At 38.4% G+C, this 24,299-nt stretch overlaps 1 protein-coding gene across 2 annotated transcripts in view; it reads right to left on the reverse strand.

The window, feature by feature from the left end:
- The window catches only part of gss (glutathione synthetase), a 39,601-nt gene extending 21,368 nt beyond the window's left edge, over nt 1–18,233 (reverse strand). For both annotated transcript variants that reach the window (XR_007936032.1, XM_028811603.2), the window contains exons 1-7: nt 18,067–18,233; nt 15,337–15,481; nt 11,747–11,892; nt 8,296–8,371; nt 5,680–5,819; nt 3,597–3,707; nt 3,204–3,284 (exon numbers count right to left, since the gene is read on the reverse strand). Coding sequence is in view for 1 of the 2 variants with exons in the window: in XM_028811603.2 (XP_028667436.2) it covers nt 3,204–3,284; nt 3,597–3,707; nt 5,680–5,819; nt 8,296–8,371; nt 11,747–11,892; nt 15,337–15,471 (689 nt within the window). In the remaining variant the exon portion in view is untranslated. The remainder of the gene's footprint in view (nt 1–3,203; nt 3,285–3,596; nt 3,708–5,679; nt 5,820–8,295; nt 8,372–11,746; nt 11,893–15,336; nt 15,482–18,066) is intronic.
- Nucleotides 18,234–24,299: the final 6,066 nt, after the last annotated feature.

Below are 24,299 nucleotides of genomic sequence, written 5' to 3' on the forward strand. Positions count from 1 at the left end.
TGAGCTCATTTCAATTCTGATACAGTGCTGTTAATTTATCTTTTTCTGCAGTCTTCAAAGGTAAGCAAGCAGCTATAAAACATTCACTGAATACCTACATACTGCATGTAATCGTATGGTAAAAGCTTAGTTTATTTGAGTATTTTTGGGATAACACAACATGACAACTTATTATTCAGAACACATGATGAGGGCCAGAATATATACATATAATTCCCTTCATAATTTTAAATACTTCAATCATGTCCCCTCTTGATGTTCTTTTCTAAAGGCTCAGCTCTTTAATTCGTTCCTCACAATTCATCCTCCGTAGCCCTGGACAGCCTAGTCACACTTCTCTGAAGTTTTTCCAGCACTGCTATGTCCTTTTTGTAGCCTGGAGAGCAAAGTTGTACACTGTACTTTACGTGAAGTCTAACCAGTACATCCTCTCGCCTTACACTCCAAATCGTAACCTTAGATCTTCAAATGAGTGTCTGCCTAGAATTCCAGGTTTGAACTTACAAGAAGTGGTGAGGCAGCCTTCTGCTGTTATGCAGTTAAAATCTGGAATTGCTTACCGATAGAAATTTGCCAGGCTAATACAGTGGAGCACTTAAAAAAATAGCGAAAAACCCATTATTTTAATAGGGCTTTCTTATAGCTTCATTTTAGTGTAACCTTGATATTCTGTATATGCATTTAATTGTCATTTTTATCAAGGCTCCGCGATCCATACTACTTTCTCTGCTGTTCTTTTTCCAGATTTCCGTGGTGGCGATCTGCGCCACTACCACCTGATCAAGGCACCATGAAGTCCTTACATTGATGGATTGAAGGCCAGAGGTCAACATGAAAACCATGAGGACTGATTGAGATCATTTATGTTAGGTAGGATGCCCAGTGGGGACTGGGAGGTCTTGTGGCCTCAGAGCCTCTGCAGATTGTTTTTTTTTTTTCTCCAGCCCTCTGGACTTTTTTTTTGTTTTGTTTTTTCTGTCCTCCTGACCTTCGGACCTTACTTTATTCGTTGTTACTTAGTATTGCCTAATCTTATATTCATATTTTGATTCTTCATCTTGTAAAGCACTTTGAGCTACATAATGTGTATGATAATGTGCTATATAAATAAATGTTATAAAGCTTCAGCATAACCTCCATGGATTTGGACTCTACACATCAGGGCGCTATACAACATAACATTCTGTTAGCCCTCTTACTGGCTTCTGAACACTGTCTGCCAATTGATAGTGTCAAGTTCACTACCATTCCTAAATCCTAATCCTAAAATCATACAGTGTACCTTCAATTTTCAGACCACCCATTATGTATTCAAACATAACAGTGTACTTCCATCTGCCACAAATCTGCCCAAGTCCATATGCTGTCCAAATCCCTCAAGAATGATTCAACAGATTCTAGATTATCTGCCAATCCTCCTAGCTTGGAATCACCTGCAAACTTAACCAGCTTGTTACTTATATTCCTATCCAAATTATTTATATATATTAAAAATAGCACACCATAACCTTCTGGTTTCCGTGTCTGGGCCAGTTTTGCATCCATCTACAAACACCCTGAGCTCCCACTTCTTTTAGTTTGATGCCCAACCTCTCATGTGGCACCTTATCAAACGCTTTCCACCATTTGATATCAGAGTTGCAGTCCTGTTCAACAGGGTAATCAAAATAACCAGAAACCTTTAACTCTGGGTTGATGCTTACAGACAGTACACTTCAACACCTGCAATTATGTTTGCACATTCTTCACAATGGAAATTTTTAAACAGATAAAACTTTAGTAAATGTTCTTTGAAATGCTGGCTCAGTGTCTCCTATTTGGACCCTTACTGGAAAAGTAACTGAAAGTATTAAAACTGGACTGGAATGCAGGCTTAGTGAAGGAGTATCAAGAAGAGGCAGAGTGTGTGTTATTTCACAATGAGGCATTTTGTAGTAGTTCTAATAATAATAAACCTTTACCATTACTTTAGAATTCAGGGGACCAAAAAACAAAACAAAAAAGCATTGCAATGGCAACCACACAATTTTTACAACAGCCTTAGTTACATATTGAAAAATTAGCAAATAATTTAAGCCTTTGCTGAAGCAATTAAAGAGCTACAAACTAGAAGTTAAACAGTGACATTTAGTAAAGATGAGAGGGCTGAGAAAAGGCTGACTAGCAAAAACAAAATATGACACTTCTGCAGATAACTAGAACAAAACAAAAAAAGAGGCACAGGATGTTCTGACAGTAGACAAATACACTGGATACTGCAAAAAGAAGTGGCAGATAAATACACGTATGATATTGGATGGTGTGAAGCTTAGAGATTTGATATTTGTTTGCTTTGTGAATTTGTTTCTCTCGTTTTAGCTCTTCTTTATGTTAAAAGTTATTTTATTTGTATTTCTTACATATTCAGAGTGCAACAAATATATCTGGACAAATATCTATATATATATAAAATCCCTATGTGCGTCCAGGTGTCCGTGTGTGGGTGTCTTCTGGTGAAGTGCGCATGTGCGGGGCACGGTGCTATGCGCGATATTACCGTCAGAGAAAGTTAGAGGCGTTTTGCGGAAATACAAACCAGTATTACTGCGAGAGGAAATTAAAGGTACACAATACAGTGATGCATATTACAGCAACATACAAGCCAGTATTACTGTCAGAGGAGATTAAAGGCATATTACCGACGCGCACGCCTGTATTACTGCCAGAGAAAATTAAAGGTATATTACGGATGTACGGACGTATATTACGGACATACAAGCCAGCGGACGTACAAGACGGTATCCTTCAATAAGGGCGCGCACAAAAAGGCGAGCCTCAAAAGGACGACCTCAGTTGGGCGCAGAGAATAAAGGCGCACGTAAATAAAGATCTGCACCTGTTGCTCCTCACATATTCCAGAGCCATTTGAACTAAATTATCTACGCGCCCTTATTGAATAGAGCCGTACAAGACAGTATTACTGTCACAGAAAATTAAAGACACACAATACACGGCGGCAGCCCACGAAGAACGGTCAGCTCAGCAAGTAAACATCAACAAAAGAAAGGCTGAAAGAAAGAAAAATACGACCAACAAAAAGAATGAGGTCAAAGTCCCTTGCCATTTAATATAGACTGTTCCTACTAATGTTTATGCACTAGTGTTCTAGCGCCCGTTATTGTAACGGGCTAAATGACTAGTCTTTATATAAAAGACAGACTTACTGGTTCCAGAGCTCATGTTCCAGTAGCCGTTGGTCAAAAATATTCATCTGGGTCTCTTCAACTAAAAACATGACAACTGCCCTAACGTCAAAAAGGAGAAAAGAAATTTTTATACTGCAGACAGAAGACGAATAACAAGGTCATTATTAAAAATTATCTGTAACTCAAAAAGATTAGCTCAGAATCCAAAATGAAGTACACCAAGCTAGACAGTTTTCTCTTGTTTTTTAAAATGTATGAATAAAATCGAGACATTTACACAAAGACAACATTCGTCTCTCTTGAATCTATTATCCTGATTCCCTCTGCATATTATATATGCAAATATTTTGCCTTCTGGATCACTACATTTCTGTAGGTATGTTAAATATATATAACTGACAGTTAACTTACCTATCTGAACCATAAATGCTCCAAGCTTTTTCAATTCCATGAGCCAAGACTGCAACAGTTGTATTCTCCATAACATGTACATCATGTATGCCAGCAACCTTTAGAATGTGCCTTATCAAAAAGAATTTCCAGATGACAGTGTAAGATTTATTAATTTCCACTAAATCCCAGGTATAGCAATGTTACCAAAATATTAAAAAAAATTGAAAAGAATGGATTAAATATACAGTGGAACATCGGTTCACAAACGTCTTGGTACACGTACAAATCGGTTTAAAACCAAAAAAGTTTGCCAAACTTTTGCCTCGGTTCACGACCACACACTCAGTATACGAACAAGCCAGTTTCCCTTTCGGTTTGTGCGTGCCGATGATTTCTGCACGTGTTGCATTGTTCTCGGTCAGACGTGCGTGCTTGCATGTGCGTGTGTGTTTTCGCTGTGAACTCTTTGTGCTCTGTTTCATTTACCTTCCGGTTCGTACGTGCCGATTACTGTATTTAAGCACATGTTCAACCTCTCCCTGTTCGTTGTTCTCAGTCAGACGTGCGTACTTTACCTGTGAACTCTTTGTGCTCTACAGTATTTCGTGTGCTTTTGCAGTTAACCATGGCTTCTAAGCAAGTGAAGAGTGGTGAGAAGAAAGTTTTGCAGAAAATTGAAATCGAAGTAAAGAAGGAAATTATTGAAAAGTAGGAGCGTGGCGTTCGTGTTATTGATCTTGCCGCCGAGTACAAGCATTCTAAAGCAGAAAGAATCTATTAAAGCAGCTGATGTTGCAAAAGGAGTTACAGCATTAATCAGGCAGAGGCCTCAAGTGCTGGAAGAGGTGGAAAAACTGTTGCTAGTGTGGCTGAACGAGAAGCAGCTTGCAGGGGATAGCGTAAGCGAGGTGATATTATGTGAGAAAGCCAGGAAGATTCATGGCGATTTGCTGCAAAACTATCCTTCTACGAGTGGCGAAAGTGAGGAATTTAAATCCAGTAGAGGATGGTTTGAAAAGTTTCGCAAGAGAAGTGGCATTCATAGTGTGGTAAGGCATGGAGAGGCTACTAGTTCCGGCGCTGAAGCTGCGAAAGAATTTGTGAAAAATTTCACAAAATTAGTGGAGGACGAAGGCTACATCCCGCAACAAGTCTTCAACTGCGACAAGACCGGATTGTTCTCCACCCAGTTCCTCCTCACTTCATGCCAGAACTCGACTCATGCAGGGTTAGTTTTCTTGGTGGTTTATGGTTAGGTTTTGTATTACGGATTTTTCAAATGTTCATTTTTCGGTTCGTAGCGTGAATTGTTGCAATGTTACTTTTCTCTTTTTTCAAATGTTCATTTTTTTCCCTGTGCTTAAAACTCATTAAAAAAAGTTTACATAGTGATCGGGTTGTAATGCTATTAGTGTGAACTCCTGCAATGTTACTTTCTTGGTTGCTTATGGTTGGCTTTTAAATAAAGTTTGGATTTGTTCAAATGTTCCTTTTTTCCCTCCTGTGCTTAAAACTCATTTAAAAAGAGTGTTTACAGCGATCGGGTTGTAAGGCTATTAGCGTGAACTCCTGCAATGTTACGTTCTTGGTTGCTTATGGTTGGGTTTTAAATAAAGTTCCGATTTGTTCAAATGTTCATTTTTTTCCCTGTGCTTAAAACTCAAAAAAAAAAAAATGTTTATAGCGATCGGGTCATAAGGCTACAGTATAGCGCAAACTCTTGCAATGTTAGTGTTCTCTGTTGTTCAAGGTTTTCTCAGTGTTATTTAATGTTTTTACATTTAGTTTACTATTACACTGTGCATTCTATGGTTTAATTAAGTATATTTGTGCTTAAAAACTTAAATATATATATTTACATACAGTTCGTATGGTCTAGAACGGATTAATTGTATTTACCATACAATCCTATGGGGGAAATTGCTTCGGTTCACGACCAAATCGGTTTGCGACCAGAGTTTTGGAACGAATTATGGTCGTGAACCGAGGTTCCACTGTATCCCTATCCAAAAGTAGGGTGCTATCTACAAATGCACAAAATAATGCACAGAATCTTTATTTCATCTTACTGCACATGAGGATTGTTTCTTTCACATTTTACCTGTGCACTGCAGGTAATTGTGATGCTAACCCCCCAAAACTGGCAGCAATTGTGTTAATTTCGATCTGCTTCAGTGATGTAATCCCATTTTCTCCACAGTGCAACATGTAGTCTGATCGATTCAAACCTAAATTAATGGGCTGAAAACAAAGACATGGTAAATTACAAAAGGGCTTATAAAAAGTCTAGCTGGACATTGGCAGTTCTTTGGCATCATACAAAACTTCCATATGCTAAAACATATGCTAAAACTAAAGACTTTCTGCCTCTAGAAAATCTAATAAAGCCAAAGGTTTAACAGAACTGCTTGCCATGAATAATGATTTCGTTGAATATTATTTAACAGTTATTTTTCTTTAAACTAGTTCTTCTTTTATGTAAGAGAAACTTCAAAAATACACATTTAAAAGAGTGATTGCACTATAAACATTTTCAATATTCTACCAACCTAATACCCACATCACAACCCTTTACAACACAGTTTCAAGAAGTGCTGCAGTCATCAGGAGTTAGTTCTTTTTGAAACTAATTTCATTTGGTTGACATCAAGGCTTGTACTGTAGGAAAAAAGTAATATGTATGCACTTGCAATATTTCTGTCACTCTTAACATCCCAAAGATGCACATATTAACATATAAGTGTAGGTATGCGCTTGACTATACACAGAGATGCACTGCCACAAGCTCAGGGTTGGGAGCTGTCTTGCAACTCCTTTTTGCCAGGATGGATTTGGACTGTCTGTGAATCTTAAACTTAAATAACTGGGTTCAGGATTATCATATTGTTAAACATAACAATATTCTGCAAACAAAGAAAAGACAGTTCAAATTACCTCATCAACTTTTCCATATATATTTTATTTTAAAGGAACACAGGAAAAATTAAAGGAACACTATGAAAACACATCAGATCTCAATGGGAAAAAATCATGCTGGATATCTATACTGATATGGACTGGGTAATGGTTAGGAACAAAAGGATGCCACATCGCTTGATGGAAATGAAAATTACCAACCTATAGAGGGGTGAAATTTCATTACAGCAACTCAAAATCGTACTCAGTAGTTTGTATGGCCCCCATGTACTTGTATGCATCCCCAAAAACGTCGGGGTATGCTCCTAATGAGACGATGGATGGTGTCCTGGGGGATCTCCTCCCAGATCTGGACCAGGGCATTACTGAGCTCCTGGACAGACTGAGGTGCAACCTGGCAGTGTCAGATGGACCAAAACATAATGTCCCAGAGGTGTCCTATTGGATTTAGGTCAGGCGAGCGTGGGGGCCAGTCAATGGTATCAATTCCTTTATCCTCCAGGAACTGCGTACATACTCTTGCCACATGAGGCCGAGCATTATCATTTACCACTAGGAACCCAGGACCCATTGCACCAGCATAGTGTCTGACAATGGGTCTAAGGGATACCTAACGGCAGTCAAGGTGCCGTTGTCTAGCCTGTAGAGGTCTGTGCGACCCTCCACGGATATGCCCCCCATGACCATCACTGACCCACCACCAAACTGGTCATGCTGAATGATGTTACAGGCAGCATATCGTTCTCCACAGCTTCTCCAGACCCTTTCATGTCTGTCACATGTGCTCAGGGTGAACCTCCTCTCATTTGTGATAAGCACAGGGCGCCAGAGGTGGATATGTCAATTCTGGTATTCTATGGAAAATGCCAATAGAGCTCCACGGTGCCAGCCAGTAAGCACAGGGCCCACTAGAGGACGTAAGACCCATAGGCCACCCTCATGAAATCTGTTTCTGATTGTTTGGTCAGAGACATTCACACCAGTGGCCTGCTGGAGGTCATTTTATAGGGCTCTGGCAGTGCTCATCCTGTTCCTCCTTGCCGAAAGGAGCAGATACCGGTCCTGCTGATGGGTCAAGGACCTTCTACAGCCCTGTCCAGCTCTCCTAGAGTAACAACCTGTCTCCTGGAATCTCCTCCATGCCCTTGAGACTGTGCTAGGAGACACAGTAAGCCTTCTGGCAATTGTACGTATTGATGTGCCATCTTGGAGAAGTGGGACTACCTGTGCAACCTCTGTAGGGTCCAGGTATCGTCTCATGCTACCAGTAGTGACACTGACTGTAGCCAAATGCAAAACTAGTGTTTTAGGGGTCGTCTCATTGTTGCCCCTCTAGTGCACCTGTTGTTAATTTCATTAACACCAAAGCAGCTGAAACTGATTAACAAACACCCTCTGCTACTTAACTGACCAGCTCAATAACCCAGAAGTTTCACTGATGTGATGCTATACTCTTCGTAAAAAGTGTTCCTTTATATACACATATATGCCTGAATATATTAAATGGTATAGGTAATTACTCCACACTATTCCAAAACAAATATAACTGTCTGTTTCTTCAAAAATATCTACAATTTACTAACCTGGTGAAAGCAGAAAAAAAAAAAAAAACAGTTTAAACAGACATTTACAGCTTAACAAATAACAGTATTCCACACTTAATATAACATTTCTTACAGGACTATAAAAAGTCAAATACAACTCATTTAATATATGTTTCTCTCCAAAATATGAACTTAAACTGACTACTCTTTTTTAACTAATTTATTCTCTAAGAGTAATAATAAATAAAGTATGTTACCGAAGAAGCGCCTTCCTGGAGAACATGTCTGTAGATCTTAAAAAGTCTTGCTGTAAAATTATCCACTATAATTGTGCTGCAACAAATTAAAAAGTCAAGGGAGAAACAACACATAAATACATCCACAATTAAATGTGCTAAATTCTGCAAAGAAGTCTCACAACTGGAATATTACTAGAATAAAAAATAAAAATGTATAGATAACATGTATAAATTTAATTAGAATTTAAATCTTAATCTCAATTTAAATTGCATTAATTCAGTTCAATTTGAAATTAATGTAAGGAAGCTGAGCTTCAAGAGATCCCCCAGAAAAGCTGACCCCCCCTAAAATCTCCCATCATTAGATGAAGGCAGCTATGGGGTGTTTTGCCAGCATTTTGACATGGTTTCAATGCTTTTCATAATTGATTACTTGCAGAATAGTTGGTGGGGAATGTTCCCTTAAAATGTAAAATGTGAATGAATTGCTTTGCTTACAGCCCCACCAGAACCTGTTTAACTAGTCCAAAGCTAGTTCTGTTGTGTTATGATATTTGTGACCTACACTGTTGGCTGTAATTGATCATTAGGGGCACCCCTGACATGAGCAAAAATAAACAGAGAGATAAAAATTAAATAAAATTAAATTAAGTTATAAATTAAAAAATACAGACTGGTGCATAGCTTTACCATGTAATCTAAAATTAAAACCTTCAAACAAGCACTAAGGTCTTTTTCATAACATACAGTGGTGTGAAAAACTATTTGCCCCCTTCCTGATTTCTTATTCTTTTGCATGTTTGTCACACAAAATGTTTCTGATCATCAAACACATTTAACCATTAGTCAAATATAACACAAGTAAACACAAAATGCAGTTTGTAAATGGTGATTTTTATTATTTAGGGAGAAAAAAAAATCCAAACCTACATGGCCCTGTGTGAAAAAGTAATTGCCCCCTGAACCTAATAACTGGTTGGGCCACCCTTAGCAGCAATAACTGCAATCAAGCGTTTGCGATAACTTGCAATGAGTCTTTTACAGCGCTCTGGAGGAATTTTGGCCCACTCATCTTTGCAAAATTGTTGTAATTCAGCTTTATTTGAGGGTTTTCTAGCATGAACCGCCTTTTTAAGGTCATGCCATAGCATCTCAATTGGATTCAGGTCAGGACTTTGACTAGGCCACTCCAAAGTCTTCTTTTTGTTTTTCTTCAGCCATTCAGAGGTGGATTTGCTGGTGTGTTTTGGGTCATTGTCCTGTTGCAGCACCCAAGATCGCTTCAGCTTGAGTTGACGAACAGATGGCCGGACATTCTCCTTCAGGATTTTTTGGTAGACAGTAGAATTCATGGTTCCATCTATCACAGCAAGCCTTCCAGGTCCTGAAGCAGCAAAACAACCCCAGACCATCACACTACCACCACCATATTTTACTGTTGGTATGATGTTCTTTTTCTGAAATGCTGTGTTCCTTTTACGCCAGATGTAACGGGACATTTGCCTTCCAAAAAGTTCAACTTTTGACTCATCAGTCCACAAGGTATTTTCCCAAAAGTCTTGGCAATCATTGAGATGTTTCTTAGCAAAATTGAGACGAACCCTAATGTTCTTTTTGCTTAACAGTGGTTTGCGTCTTGGAAATCTGCCATGCAGGCCGTTTTTGCCCAGTCTCTTTCTTATGGTGGAGTCGTGAACACTGACCTTAATTGAGGCAAGTGAAGCCTGCAGTTCTTTAGACGTTGTCCTGGGGTCTTTTGTGACCTCTCGGATGAGTCGTCTCTGCGCTCTTGGGGTCATTTTGGTCGGCCGGCCACTCCTGGGAAGGTTCACCACTGTTCCATGTTTTTGCCATTTGTGGATAATGGCTCTCACTGTGGTTCGCTGGAGTCCCAAAGCTTTAGAAATGGCTTTATAACCTTTACCAGACTGATAGATCTCAATTACTTCTGTTCTCATTTGTTCCTGAATTTCTTTGGATCTTGGCATGATGTCTAGCTTTTGAGGTGCTTTTGGTCTACTTCTCTGTGTCAGGCAGCTCCTATTTAAGTGATTTCTTGATTGAAACAGGTGTGGCAGTAATCAGGCCTGGGGGTGGCTACGGAAATTGAACTCAGGTGTGATACACCACAGTTAGGTTATTTTTTAACAAGGGGGCAATTACTTTTTCACACAGGGCCATGTAGGTTTGGATTTTTTTTCTCCCTAAATAATAAAAACCATCATTTAAAAACTGCATTTTGTGTTTACTTGTGTTATATTTGACTAATGGTTAAATGTGTTTGATGATCAGAAACATTTTGTGTGACAAACATGCAAAAGAATAAGAAATCAGGAAGGGGGCAAATAGTTTTTCATACCACTGTAACTGATCACTGAAAATATTTTCTGGAAGATGTATTGGAATACAAATGGAATGTTAGTTGTTTTCTTCATAGTATTATCCATTAGATCAAGACACCAAATCTTACATTTCTGCTTCATCACATAGGGCAAAAGTACCAGCACTTCTATTATGTTTTCTTTAGCAAATGAGAAATAAAAAAATACTGGAAAAGCAACACCATTATTCCTGTCTGTTTAGACATTCATCCTTATTCACTTCACTTCATTTTAGTTAAAGATTATATTTTCACAAGTATGCAGCATAATTAAGACTGCTCAATATTAAAACATATCATTTTTAAACATTGTTAGAACATTAAAATTAAGCCATACTGAATATTTTACTTAAGTCTGAACTGTAACAGATTCTATATCTCTATCCTACACTTCTTTCACATTCAAATACTGATATAATGAAGTTTATTAAACATGCTTTTGTGGTAGTCTAAGATGTGATTTTGATACATGTTGGCTTTCTTGAACAAAGTATGGTTCTCTCCTTGAAACTAATATAAGTTGTCAAAAATGAGACAAGTGACAAAAAAAAAAAAAAAAGAGTTGGGGCAACCACTCCCTGGTCTGGTGTGGAATTACCTTCCTTTGAGCCCTTCAGCTACCTCCCATGTGCACATGTGTGACAATGTACAAAAGATTTTCATGCAACATTTGTAGTGATTTGCTTGTGACATGTCCATCAAGCACTCAACTGCTTGTACTTGACTTTTCCACATAGGAAACAAAACATGAATAAACCAAATGCAGAGAAGGTATTGTTCTTCTTTTACTATCTGATTGAGTGGTGACATTTAAGACTGAACTAAATAATGGATGAAATAATGGGCATGTTAAAGGAATATTATCTTACTTTAGGATTTTAGACCTACAAAATTTTTGCTTATGTACTTAAGTTAAAAGATCCTATAAATAGGGTTTGAAGTGTCACTTCTCTTTTTCACTACACCACAAGTTTCATTCAAATGACCTATACCAGACATTGCTTGAAGCAACAAGGTTAACAAGACCATAAAAACAGTATTTTAACTCAAGTTAGGTATCAAAATGACATGCTACTCTTCTGCACATACCTGGCAAGAGCTTGCTCCAGAAATGTGCTGTCCCGACTAACCATGTCCACCAACAGATTAAAGTCCTTCTGTACAAGTCTGGCCTGTTCAAATACGGGTTTAGGAATGGGGGTCGGGAAAAGTGTAAATGGAGCATAGTTTACAACCTGAAAAAAATAATAAAGAGTTTATAGTAGCAAAATATGTAAAGACCAATAAATCACTGGGATATTTCTGAGCTGAATCAGAACAATTTTTTGCCTTTTACTTCATTCTATTTTAGTTACTCTTTTCTTTGGATGATCTAAAAAACAATTATTTCTTAGATTAACTGTATGTAAGCAATATCTACAAATTACCAGGTTAATCACAGTATTCTATTTAGTTTCCACTGTGCAGCATCATTCTGCAGAAGATCTCTGCAGTCACCCTCCCCAAATTAATCTAAACATTGCTTGTGAAAATGGAGCTTTATGCTGCACTGAGTATATAGCCCAAATGATCAGTCCACAGACTCTAAAGAAGGAATACCATTACTATTATCATATACAGTAGTGTGATAAAGTGTGACACTGTAGCTCCACCTATTATCAAGTATAGGATATGCTAATAAAAAGCAAGAAGAAAGTATAGGAGGAAAAATAATCTATGTATTCATTTAAGGAAAAATGGCAGCTGCTTCCATTGTAAACAAAAAATCCCCTTTATGTATTTTTGTACATCTCAGAGCATTTGTTTACTTGTTTTTTTTTTTTGTATTGTCTTAGTCTATGTGTGAAATTCACTTGTGTTTTTTAAAATAAAAAGTGTATTATGGGCGGCACGGTGGCTCAGTGGGTAGCGCTGCTGCCTCGCAGTAAGGAGACCTGGGTTCGCTTCCCAGGTCCTCCCTGCGAGGAGTTTGCATGTTCTCCCCGTGTCTGTGTGGGTTTCCTCCGGGCACTCCGGTTTCCTCCCACAGTCCAAAGACATGCAGGTTAGGTGGATTGGTGATTCTAAATTGGCCCTAGTTAGTGTGTGCTTGGTGTGTGGGTGTGTTTGTGTGTGTCCTGCGGTGGGTTGGCACCCTGCCCGGGATTGATTCCTGCCTTGTGCCCTGTGTTGGCTGGGATTGGCTCCAGCAGACCCCCGTGACCCTGTGTTTGGATTCAGTGGGTTGGAAAATGGATGGATGGAAGTGTATTATGCATTTAATTCAGGCAAATAAACCACAACACAGAATTAGTCATGCTGTAAAAAATGTGATAAAGAACACAGACAAAAATCAGCCCTCACATTAAGTACAAAAGACAAAGGAAAATAATTCAGATTCCAATCATAGCATCAGATCATTCATGCAGGTTTGGTTAAAAAAAATACAACTGCATTTAGGGAAATGCGAAGTGTAAGAAGACATTGGTATACAACAGGCATGCACTTGTAGGTGGTCAAAGCTTAAGTTGAAAATGAATGAAAAATAAAATCCATTCTAGCCATGATATTTGCAAATCATACCATATATTAAGCTTTAATGATAAAATATCAACCTCTTTGGAGTAATGGAGTTGAAAATCTGTCTGCATTTGTTAACACACGTTACTGGTGAAAGGTGGGCTAGTGCTGAATGAAGAGCCATTACTTCAATCATATATATTTCAGTTTATAGTACCTTCTATGAAAGACGTTTTATAAACAAAAATTCATTGATTATATTTTTAATTTTTTGTTAGATGAAATATCCTGCGGTGGGCTGGCGCCCTGCCCGGGGTTTGTTTCCTGCCTTGTGCCCTGTGTTGGCTGGGATTGGCTCCAGGAGACCCCCGTGACCCTGTGGTTAGGATATAGCGGGTTGGATAATGGATGGATGGATGCAATATCCATGCAAATGTAACACAAACTTTTCATATACCCTTAGCCTATGAAAAACAAAAAAAATGTCTAAACAGTTTTCTCAAATGTATTGAGAACTCGACAATTTACAACTTAAAAGCATGTTAAAATAGAAAAACAAAAATAAATAGAACTCAGAGGTTCAGCATTGGGCTTTTTATTTTGAGTTTATGCAGTTATATGCATGGTGCCTTATGGTAATTTTATGCTTTGTCTTCCCCCTTTAACTGCTAACTCCATTGACAGTTTTAAAATTAAAAACCACAAACTTAAGCCAGCCTCATATTACAGGACTTCTAGTCAGAGGGGATGTTAAACTTGATGACTTCTTGTGCGGATGATGCCTGATTGCAGGACAAGAAATTCCAGGATTACCAACAAATCACTCTGTGGCAGCTTTCCAGCACATTTTCATATTTGCAAAGTATCAGAAGCTTGTCACTATTTTTTTGGTCAACCAACAACATGCTACTTGACTGCTATACGAATCATTTGCAGCAACAGCGAGTTTAGCCCCAATTTCCTTCTTTTTTTTTCTTTCTTACTATAGTGGTATGTAAAACATGAGACATAAGATAGAAGAGCCACTCTTCTGTTTGTGAGGTCCAAAAGACATATGTCCTGTTTCCATGTGGCTGCTTTGTATGAAGTTTACTGCTGGGTGTGTGCTCTTTGGTTGTCAACTCTCACATGCAACCCTAAAACCTAAGAAAGAATCAAGTTACAGACCGGTTAGACTGAGCAGCTGGGAATGCCAAATTACACAACTGAGAATCATGGGAGTATGTTGGAACTGCGCCCAACACACTAAAATTAAGTAAAATAAATCTGCAAATGAGAAAAAAATTGCTAGAGAAATTGTGTAGTGTGACATGGTCTTAAGGTAGGCTTCAAAAATACTGAATTTCTAATGTATAGGCACGATATTAACTCAGTCCTCAACCTTCATTTATTACAACTAATATATTTCTCTGAAAGCTTTCATATTATATTATTTTTCTTGGAAGTTGTAAATATGCTTAACATTTTATGGCTAAACGAAAGTATGTAGTACGACTTTTGAACTTTTACTTCCTAGATATGCATAAAAAGCAAACAAATGCTACAGTTAAAAAGCAATTAATTTATTTTGAACATTTTATGGGCGTCTTTGTTGTAAACAAAGCGAAATCAACACCTGTACATGGTGATCATAAATCTGTCCGAATAATATGTCTCATTTATCATTAATAGCTTTTCTAAATATATAAATGCCTGATTAATTATTCTGAAAGTGTAACTACAGAATATCAGGCTGACCTGTAGAGGCCCAATGGTTAAAATGAGCTACATCTTCATTACCTGATCCAATATTTGTGCAATTTTGGACTTGCAGCTGTCCCATGACATATGCAAAACACTCATCAGCTTTATATTCAAAGGTTCTAGGTGGTTAGTATAGTGACATCAAGATTGTAGCCCCAAAGTCAAACATTTGCTAATAAATATCAAGCCAAAGACCCAATATGTGGTTTTATCGTTTGCAAAATATATAATGATCCTTAAAATGTGAACAAAAAAAAGCAAAATTGAACTCTTTGCTATAGTTTTGTATAATCATTAACACCACATCCTTAATATACACCAACATTGCAACTTATAGAATTACACAAATAGGGAATTATTTTTGCTAGTAAATAAATCAGAGTTTTGGACAAGATAATACACTGGAATCTTAGAAACAGAAACTGGCTTCACAATACCTCTGATGAATTAGGATCTTCTTTCGTCCTCATGATGACACCATGTAAAGCAGCTGCATCCTTTGCCACCAGCGCTAATTGCTCCAAAAGAGCGCCGTCTGTAAATTTTTCACCCAGGCCTAATGAGCAAGCCATGAAACGTTCTCTATAAATAAAATTTAGATTTTAATCAGATCTTACTACCACATGACCTTGAAAAAGGTTTGAGAATGTTATGATGCTTCACTTATTTTTTTGCCAAGTCCTGAAGTAGTTAATTCAACCATTCATCCATACATTCATTCATTTCTTGAGCTGGCTTGAATAAATTCAGGATGCAGGAAAATGAAGCCTACCTCAAACGGCATAAGGTACAAGAAATCAACCTTAGCCAGGTCACCAGTCTTTAACACACACACACACACACACACACACACACACACACACACACACACACACACACACACACACACACACACATTTCAGGTCAATTTTGAGGCACTACTCTCACTATAATGACAAACTTACTAATGTTGCTAATTCAAAGCTCTAGACTCCTAGATTAAAATTCTGACCCATGAACCTCCTGAATGAAGTAAGCAGGTTCTCTGTGGCACTGTACATTTTTTTCTGGGTACGGTGACTTCTTTTCACATATTATAAACATGCATATTAGGTTCAATGCCAAAACTAAACTATCCCAGCAAGAACTGGTGTAGTAGTATAAGTGAGTGCACACACTGAACTACGACACTTCTTCATATTTAGTCTCTTCTTTGTACCTGAAAGTACTAAGATAGTCACTGTTCCTGCTTATGAAAATGGGATATTCAGATTCAGAAAGAGAATGAATAAAACAAACAATCTCATTCTAAGCCTAATGTGATACAGACAGTTGCTTCATTTGGAAGATGTTGGTACAAAAATAATTTTGAAGTCCAATAGGGCCACCAGTTAATAATAACAAACAACATTTCACATGTAAACATTTTCCACAAACTTCAATGAACAGGAGATCCCTAAAGAACACATGCTGCTGTATTTTGCATTATGTACTGCTTAAACAATCAAACAGAAAACCACTAAACATCAGTGGAAGAAACTATTGCATGGTCCTCATAATAGAGAGCAAAATAAGGATATCTGAATTTCCAGAGTAATGAATGTGCTTTTCCAAACAGGTAGAGGCAAAGTCAATTTTAAATATTCTCTTATATAATCCAGGTGGCCAAATGGCATGTTTCTTGAAGATCGTCATTTCTTTGATCAAATGGTAATGGTCTGCATCATATGCCTTTGAGTTCACACCACCCCATTTCCACCAGCAATCTTGCCACAAAATATTGAGCACAGCAGTGATAGCGCTACCTTACCCAGTTACCAGGACTAAATAAATTCTCCTACAGTTCATCAGTTAGGTCATTTAATGTCTCAACAGTAAGGACATGCCACCGGAGGTCTAAAGTTGAACCACATGGTTACAATAATCTTGCGCTCCATAAATATAACTCAGAAGATAAATTCTAGATCTTAATGGTTTTTTTTTTGTAAGCAGGGGAAAATCTATCAAAGATGAAGCGGTTTGACCATGCGATACTTCATTAAACTTAAAGCACTTAAAGGACTTCAGCCTTCTGATTCAATCACATAAAGCTGCCTCAAATAAATACTTTGCAATTTCTAATTGAAGGACTGAAAACAGTGCCAGTGTGTCTCTCCTCCAAAACCAGACTATTAACACGGTCTTTGCACTGTATGACAAATGTGATATGGGTGCAGGTTTTTGGCACCCTAATTTGTTGTAATGCAGGCTGCAGCTCAAAAAGTAATAAATAAATAAAAAAAACACCTGAGCATTAAAGGTGTGTAACTCTCCATAACACATCCGTATTTTGGTTTGCCAAACTTCAAACTCGTTCTTCTTTCTATTAATAAACAAATGGGTACACCCTAACAATTAGAAACTACAACTCATGAAGTGCATTACTTCATTGTGGTGATAAACTGTAACACTCTTATCAGAAATAAAGGACAAATGGGGAGCTGAGCATAACCAATATAGGGGAGCCTGCTATTGATCACCAACTAAAGAAACTCAAAAGAAATTTCCAACACTGAAACAACACTTTGAGACAAGTAGAAAAAACTCTTAACATGCCCGAGGCTCCAAACTTCTAGCCTTCCTTCAACTGAAATGGAGTATAAAAATATTTTGAACAATAAACCGGTTCGAGATGATTAAGTTTCGTTTTGCAAAACTGCGAAAAGCGCTGTTCAAATCTGGATTCTTTGTTCAACTTTTCAAAGCAAAAAACTCATTTGACTTCTAAAGCAGCTAATCCGTTGGAAATCATTCCTGGATGTTCTTTTGCAAAAGCAAACTATAATGTAGGAGTTATCTGAACATGTGTTAAGGAGTACGCGTTGTGAAGTCCGCAAAAATTATATTCCTGGAGTTCTAGCCGTAAGGTGGCAATTGGTCTTAGTACAGCACTCTAGCCAATCACTGCGCCCATATACGCATTTATTTACATTGTGACAAATTTACGTTTGCCGCAGTTAACCTAATTTGAATGTCATTGTGGATGTACTGTGGAAACACCTCTCGAGCAACGATTGATCATTAGCTGTGAATCAGAAGCGCTAACCACTGCGCTACCATGCTGTCTCTTACTCGGCAAGACAGCCGTCTCATCCATTCAATTTAATAAGCAATCACTTCCGGATCTGGGATCGACTAATAGCACTTACCTTACGGTTTTTGTGCGACGCCTAACAATTTACTTAAACGAAGACGTTCTCCTCGTTACCTTTAATAAATGTGAGTCCGCTTTATTAAGAAAATTCCAGCTAATGCCCTTTTAATAGTTCCTTCCCCCGACATCCGAGTCGACTAGTTAAAACTAATATGGCCACACCTCCAACATACGCAGACATATAATTGGATGTCTTCAGTCACATGCTAACCTAAGTCACTAAAGAATGGCTTTTGCATAAAGGAAGCATAAGTCCCACCCAATCAAAGGGCAGAGAGAAATTCGATTGGTTATTAAACGGTACACACTGTCAATAATTTTCCAATTGGAAATTGTAATAGGGGCAGAAACATACGAGAATTGTGCAGAGTCATCGGAATGGTTGTCTTTTTGTTTTAAAGTGTAAGGTCATCGTGACTAGTTGGTTTTACGGAACTTGGATTGTTCATATGGGCATCTTTATACTTGAGTCCTGCAAATACGACGTCATAAAGGTCGAAAAATGTACCTCAGAAACAATATTTAATGTTATACGTCCATTATCCGAATACAACATTGCATGGACTGATTAGCAAATTATTCCTCTTAACGAAAAATGTACCTCAGAAACAATATTTAATGTTATACGTCCATTATCCGAATACAACATTGCATGGACTGATTAGCAAATTATTCCTCTTAACTCAGAAACGAGCGAGCGTGCTTATAGAGGAAGCAGATCTTTGAAAGAAATTGACAGGTAATATAGTTCAGAAAATAGTTTTCACACAGTGACAAGTTAAACGAAAAAAATATTTTTACGATAGTATCTGATACACCTTTTGACCGTGTTATTTGGCCAGTTCTTATTGTATATAGTGACCGGAGATAGGATGGTTAGTTTGTTATTTGGCCAGTTCTTATTGTATATAGTGACCGGAGATAACAGGATGGTTAGTTTGTGATGTTCTGAATCCATAATCGTTCCCTTACAGAAATTTCATAAGGCCTGTGCACCGTCCTTCAGCACACCGTTTGAATATTTTTGTAACAATTCCTTTTCTGCACAGACACTAAAAATTGTTATTGCTGTTGAAACTTTTATATACTGTGTTTTCATGTAGGCACTGAACTTCTCATGTTAAAATACTCATTTTTCAAGGACATGAAGAACTTTGCTCACATATAGCCCAAAAGATACGACATTCGTGTACTTGAGTACTGTGGATGAACAGACTTCATTCTAGTACATTTATGTTGTCTTAGCCATTCAATATCTGAAATGAACCCCTTTTGCTTTGCAGTAAGGAGACTGGAAGATTGTGGGTTCACTTCACGGTTCCTCCCTGTGTGGATAGCGCTTTGAGTACTGAGAAATGCGCTATATAAATGGAATGAATTATTATTATTGCTAATGTAATTTACAACCTTTAGACTCTTACGTATCAGTAATACACTTGTATATTTTAATACTATAATTTTAAATATACTCTACTAGCCAACCCGCGGCATAACATACGCCGCATAATTATGTATTGATGGGTGAACACTTGCTGAACGACACAGTTGTCCAAATGGGGTGGGTTTGTGGATACCACTGTGAGTGAATGAAAAAATGGACCTCTGGAGAGAGCAACATACAATTGTCCGCGACTGAAAGCGGGATCGTCTGTGACGATGGAGGCCACGCTGGTGAAAGTTACTTCGTCGGTAGGGATAAGTTTCAGCACTTATTCATTAAGGCGTAGTGAGTCTTCGTTGTTGACGCTTAATGTAGCTTGCGTACTGAGTTGTTCCGGAGTCACAGTTGAGAAACACTTTTTTAATGTCTTTAAAGCACAGGGAAAAAAATTAACATGTGAAACATCTGTAATGTAATAAACCACCAAGAAAAGTAACATTGCAACAATACACGCTACGATCCGATCGCTGTAAACAGAACTGAAAACAAAATCGAGGCCAGTGTATTCTTTAACTGCCTTGTAGCGCAATGGTAGTGCTGCTGTTTTGCAGTAAGGAGACTGTGGTAGATTTTGGGTTCGCTTCCCGGTTTCTCCCTGTGTGGATAGCACTTTGAATACTGAAAACACCGGTATATCAATGTAATGAAGTATTATTATTCTTATGCGTCCAGCGCACTCTCTCTCGCGCGCACGCCTGTGTGTGTGTCTCTCGCTCGCTGCACGTGTTCCTGCAGGCATACGCCGCATAATTATTTATTGATGGCTGAACACTTCGGGAAGACACAGTTGTCTAAAAGGGGTGGGTTTCAGGATACAACAGTAAGTGAATGAAAAGATGGAACTCTGGAGAGAGCAACATACAACTGTCCATGACTGAAAACTGGTTTTGGCAGATACATTCACATCTTTTTGAAAGTTTGGCCCTGTGCCTTATTAATTGTCATTGCAAAGGCAAATCTAACAGGAAATTGTCTTTGCTCAGATGCACGCGCAGGCTTTCCCTCAGCAGCACGCGAGCCTCCCCCCCCCACCCTCTCTCTCAGCAGCACGGGAGCCCCCTCCCCCTCTCTCTCTAACATTGCAGCAGTTGTATAAACACTTTTTTTTAAATGAGTTTTAAGCACAGGGGGAGAAAAAGGAACATTTGAACAAATCCGAACTTTATGTAAATGCCAACCAAGATAGTAACATTGCAGGAGTTCACCATTTTTAATCAGGCGACTGACAGTAGTGGAGTCAGGCATAGAGAAGGTCAGCTGCTGAGAAAGCGTCTCGACTGTTGAAGGGCGGTGAAGCAGGTGAGACGCTAATGAAAAAGAGGCACAGGGCTTATTGGTTTTTAAAGACTGCTTCCTTCATTGTGTTTTAACCTCAGTTTTAAAGGATTGCGCGGCTCTCTCTTGTGCTGCCTCTGTGTGTGTGTGTGGCTCTCTCTCGCGCGCTGCCTGTGTGTGCACTTGTCTCTCTCTCTCTCTCTCTCTCTCTGGCGTTGCCTCTGTGTGTGTGCGTGTCTCTCTCTCACGCTGCCTGTGTATGCCTCTGTCTCTCTCTGGCGTTGCCTCTGTGTGTGTGTGTGTGTATGCCTCTGTCTCTCTGGCGCTGCCTGTGTGTGCGCGCGGCTCTCTCTCGCCGCTGCCTGTGTGTGCCTCTGTCTCTCTCTGGCGCTGCCTCTGTGTGAACCAAGATTCCACTGAGGTTGACTAATGAAAAGTCAACGTGGCTCAGAGCTGCAAGTGGACTGTGGCACAGACAAACAGAAATGACGGCATGTTTTTCGAGGCATCGCGTCCGAGTTGGTGGGCGTGACTGTGATTTTTTTCGTCGTATCCAATGGTCTAAGAGTTGGTGGGTGTGGCTCCTTCCTGCGTGCACCATTGGCGTCTTACTTGTCGGCGGTTTAGTGAATCCACGCCCCTTCCGGCGTGCTTTCCATGGTCGGCTACTTGTCTTCTGGCTTAGTGAATTACATATATAGATTTTTCTTGTCAAGGATTTTACCAAAAGGAATATATAGTAGCTCACTTTCCTAAACCTCCCCTTACTGACTGCAGAGTGTTTACTACAAAGTAACATTGATGATGAAGGAAATGTCCTAACTATATATTTCCACTTTCTTAGTAATATGTTATATAGAAACATGTTAAAAATAGATCCTTACCCCACAATTGGAAGTCAGCTCAAAACAATATACATACATCAATTTCAGAATTGTATATTGCACACTTTACTGTCAAAATGGACTGTCAAATGTCTACCTCTGAGAGATTTCTTTAATCACCTTTATTCCTTGGCTACATGACCTGGCTGTGCCCTGTGTTTAAAGATGTCTTTATGCACCTTTTGGGCAGTATTGGGGTCACCACAAAGTGTCATCCTATGATAGACCATACGAAATGCCATCACTTAATGGCCAGTCTTAATATAATAACTGTTACTAAACTGAGCTTGCATTCTCACTCTGCACCACTCGTAGCTGTTTGCGTTCTTTTAAGCAACAATTGATGATACTTAATTACTATAAACCTTCTAGCCATTTCAGTTTCTTAGATTGACTACTTCTTGGTCAGTCAGTCAGTCATTTTCCAACCCGCTATATCCCAACACAGGATCACGGGGGTCTGCTGGAACCAATCCCAGCCAGCACAGGGCACAAGGCAGGAACAAATCCTGGGCAGGGCGCCAGTCCACCGCAGAATCTACTGCTGTGTTTTCCTGTTATTATCCTTGTATAATAGTATCCTTTGCTAAATGTTTAAATGATGTGTATCTTCTGCCAAACTGTTGAATTTGAAATTGCATATGTTTTCTTGTGAAAGATATTGCTGGTTCTGAGGACTGGATGTTAAGGCCGATGAGAACCATAGCCATCAAAAATCAGCAAAGATATACATATGTATGTAAAAAGAGATGTGCTGGAGCTACATTTACAACATTAACTTCATATGTTAACAGGTAACTATTTAGATTGGACTTGCAACACTGAAACCAGACCAAAGGTGGCACAAGAGCACAAGACTGAAAGAGAAACTTTAAACTATGATTGCTCAGTTTTAATCATTTGGCCAGTTATTAAATGTCATATTGTGTACTGTTTTTTTATATACTATATATTTTGTGCATTGAACATGCAATATTATTTGTATGACCCTCAATTTTTAGCTTCCTTTTCATGAAAGGAAGTATATCATATAAATTGCTATTATTTTTTGTACTGCTCTTTGCATTCTAAAACTAAACCTATGTTTACAGCATCAGATTGTTTTGGTGATAAAAGTCAACATTTAACAAGCAGATAGGGTTTACTGTATTCATATATGTGCACTTATTGTATGAATCTCCTTGCATACCTTTTGCCTATAGTATGCACTGTTTGTTTTCAATTTTTTTAATGGCATATGCCATATATATCTACAGTAAACAGATTACACCTGTCAGGTTACCTCTAAAAGATGTTCATACCATTTGCTTACTGAAGCAATTCTACATGCACCATCTTGATGTGCACATTTGGAGCCCACAGCTTAAGGTAAATATGCGTGTTGTTTTTGGTGGTTTTATTTCCTGATTCATCTCTTTGACTTAGCCCTCAGTCAGTCTCTTGGAGACTTTAACAATTTTGCACATTTGGAAAAAAAAAATAATAACACCTGAATAGTATCTCTTCCTCCACCCTTTTTCTTTTTTCTTTAGTTGTGGTCTGTCTTAAGAACATGTTGTTCTCCTCTTAACTCTTCGTTATCTGTCCATTACTTGTTTTGTGTTTTTAACTCTCCTCATCCCCTGGGTGGAAGTGGTGGGAGAGTCTCCTTATTGTACTGTATTTTGTACAATACAATAGTACAGTTATTTTGTAAATGCCACTATAAAAAATTGAGCATCTTCAAACTTTGGTCAGTGAAATTGATTCTGAAAGCAATAACCATCTCATTGCTGGGGTCCTACATTTAAGAATGTTTAGTTCTGTCGAGAAATGCAAATTATCAATGCACACAATGCCTTAAGCTGTACCATACACATCAGAAACAATTCATTATGAAACATTCTTCAGATTTATTTGTCATTTGTGCTATCTTGGGCATTTGGGATGTTTATACACAAGTTTTTGAACTTGCCTCTACCTTATCTCTCAGTCCCTTCCACAGAAGACTACTCTTGCTAGGTGATTTTGCTGCAAAACTCCTAGTTGCCTCACAATGTAATACTGTGGACCAGATAAATCTTAGCCAGTGTTATGCCCAGTTTTATAATTTATCAGTGTTTCTCAACCACTGGGTCATGATCCATTCACTTTCGCAAGTTGCTGCTGTTTATGCGAGTCTCCAGTGGTTTGCTACTCTGACGATGGTGTTTATTTCCTCATCCATTCTGACAATCGCGCTCAACTAAAAAGGTGAGACAATCATACTCGATTCACCAAGGGGACCCAAAGAGACCTACATGAGACAATGAAAGATTCAGAAAAACTCATTTAGATTAATGACACATACATTACAACTGTAAATGGGTGGCAGGCAGCCATAGCAATCCTGGAAGGGAAAAAACTAATATTCTTTGGGTCTGTGTGTTTAAAGATTTTATGTCTTTCATATACATTCTCTTTTTTCAGTATTACAAATAAAGGAAAATTGATAAATAAAAATAAAAGGGATTGATCAACTGGGCACTCTTTCATAAAGACGAAAAAAACAAGATCATTGTCATGAATGCTTTAGTTAACCAAGAATGAATTTTCCTAAACCTATCCCGGCACTCTTCACTGGAATGATATATTCATTGTGTATTTGTA

This window comes from Erpetoichthys calabaricus, chromosome 10 (genome assembly GCF_900747795.2).
Source record: "Erpetoichthys calabaricus chromosome 10, fErpCal1.3, whole genome shotgun sequence".
NCBI classification, from domain to species: Eukaryota; Metazoa; Chordata; class Cladistia; order Polypteriformes; family Polypteridae; genus Erpetoichthys; species Erpetoichthys calabaricus.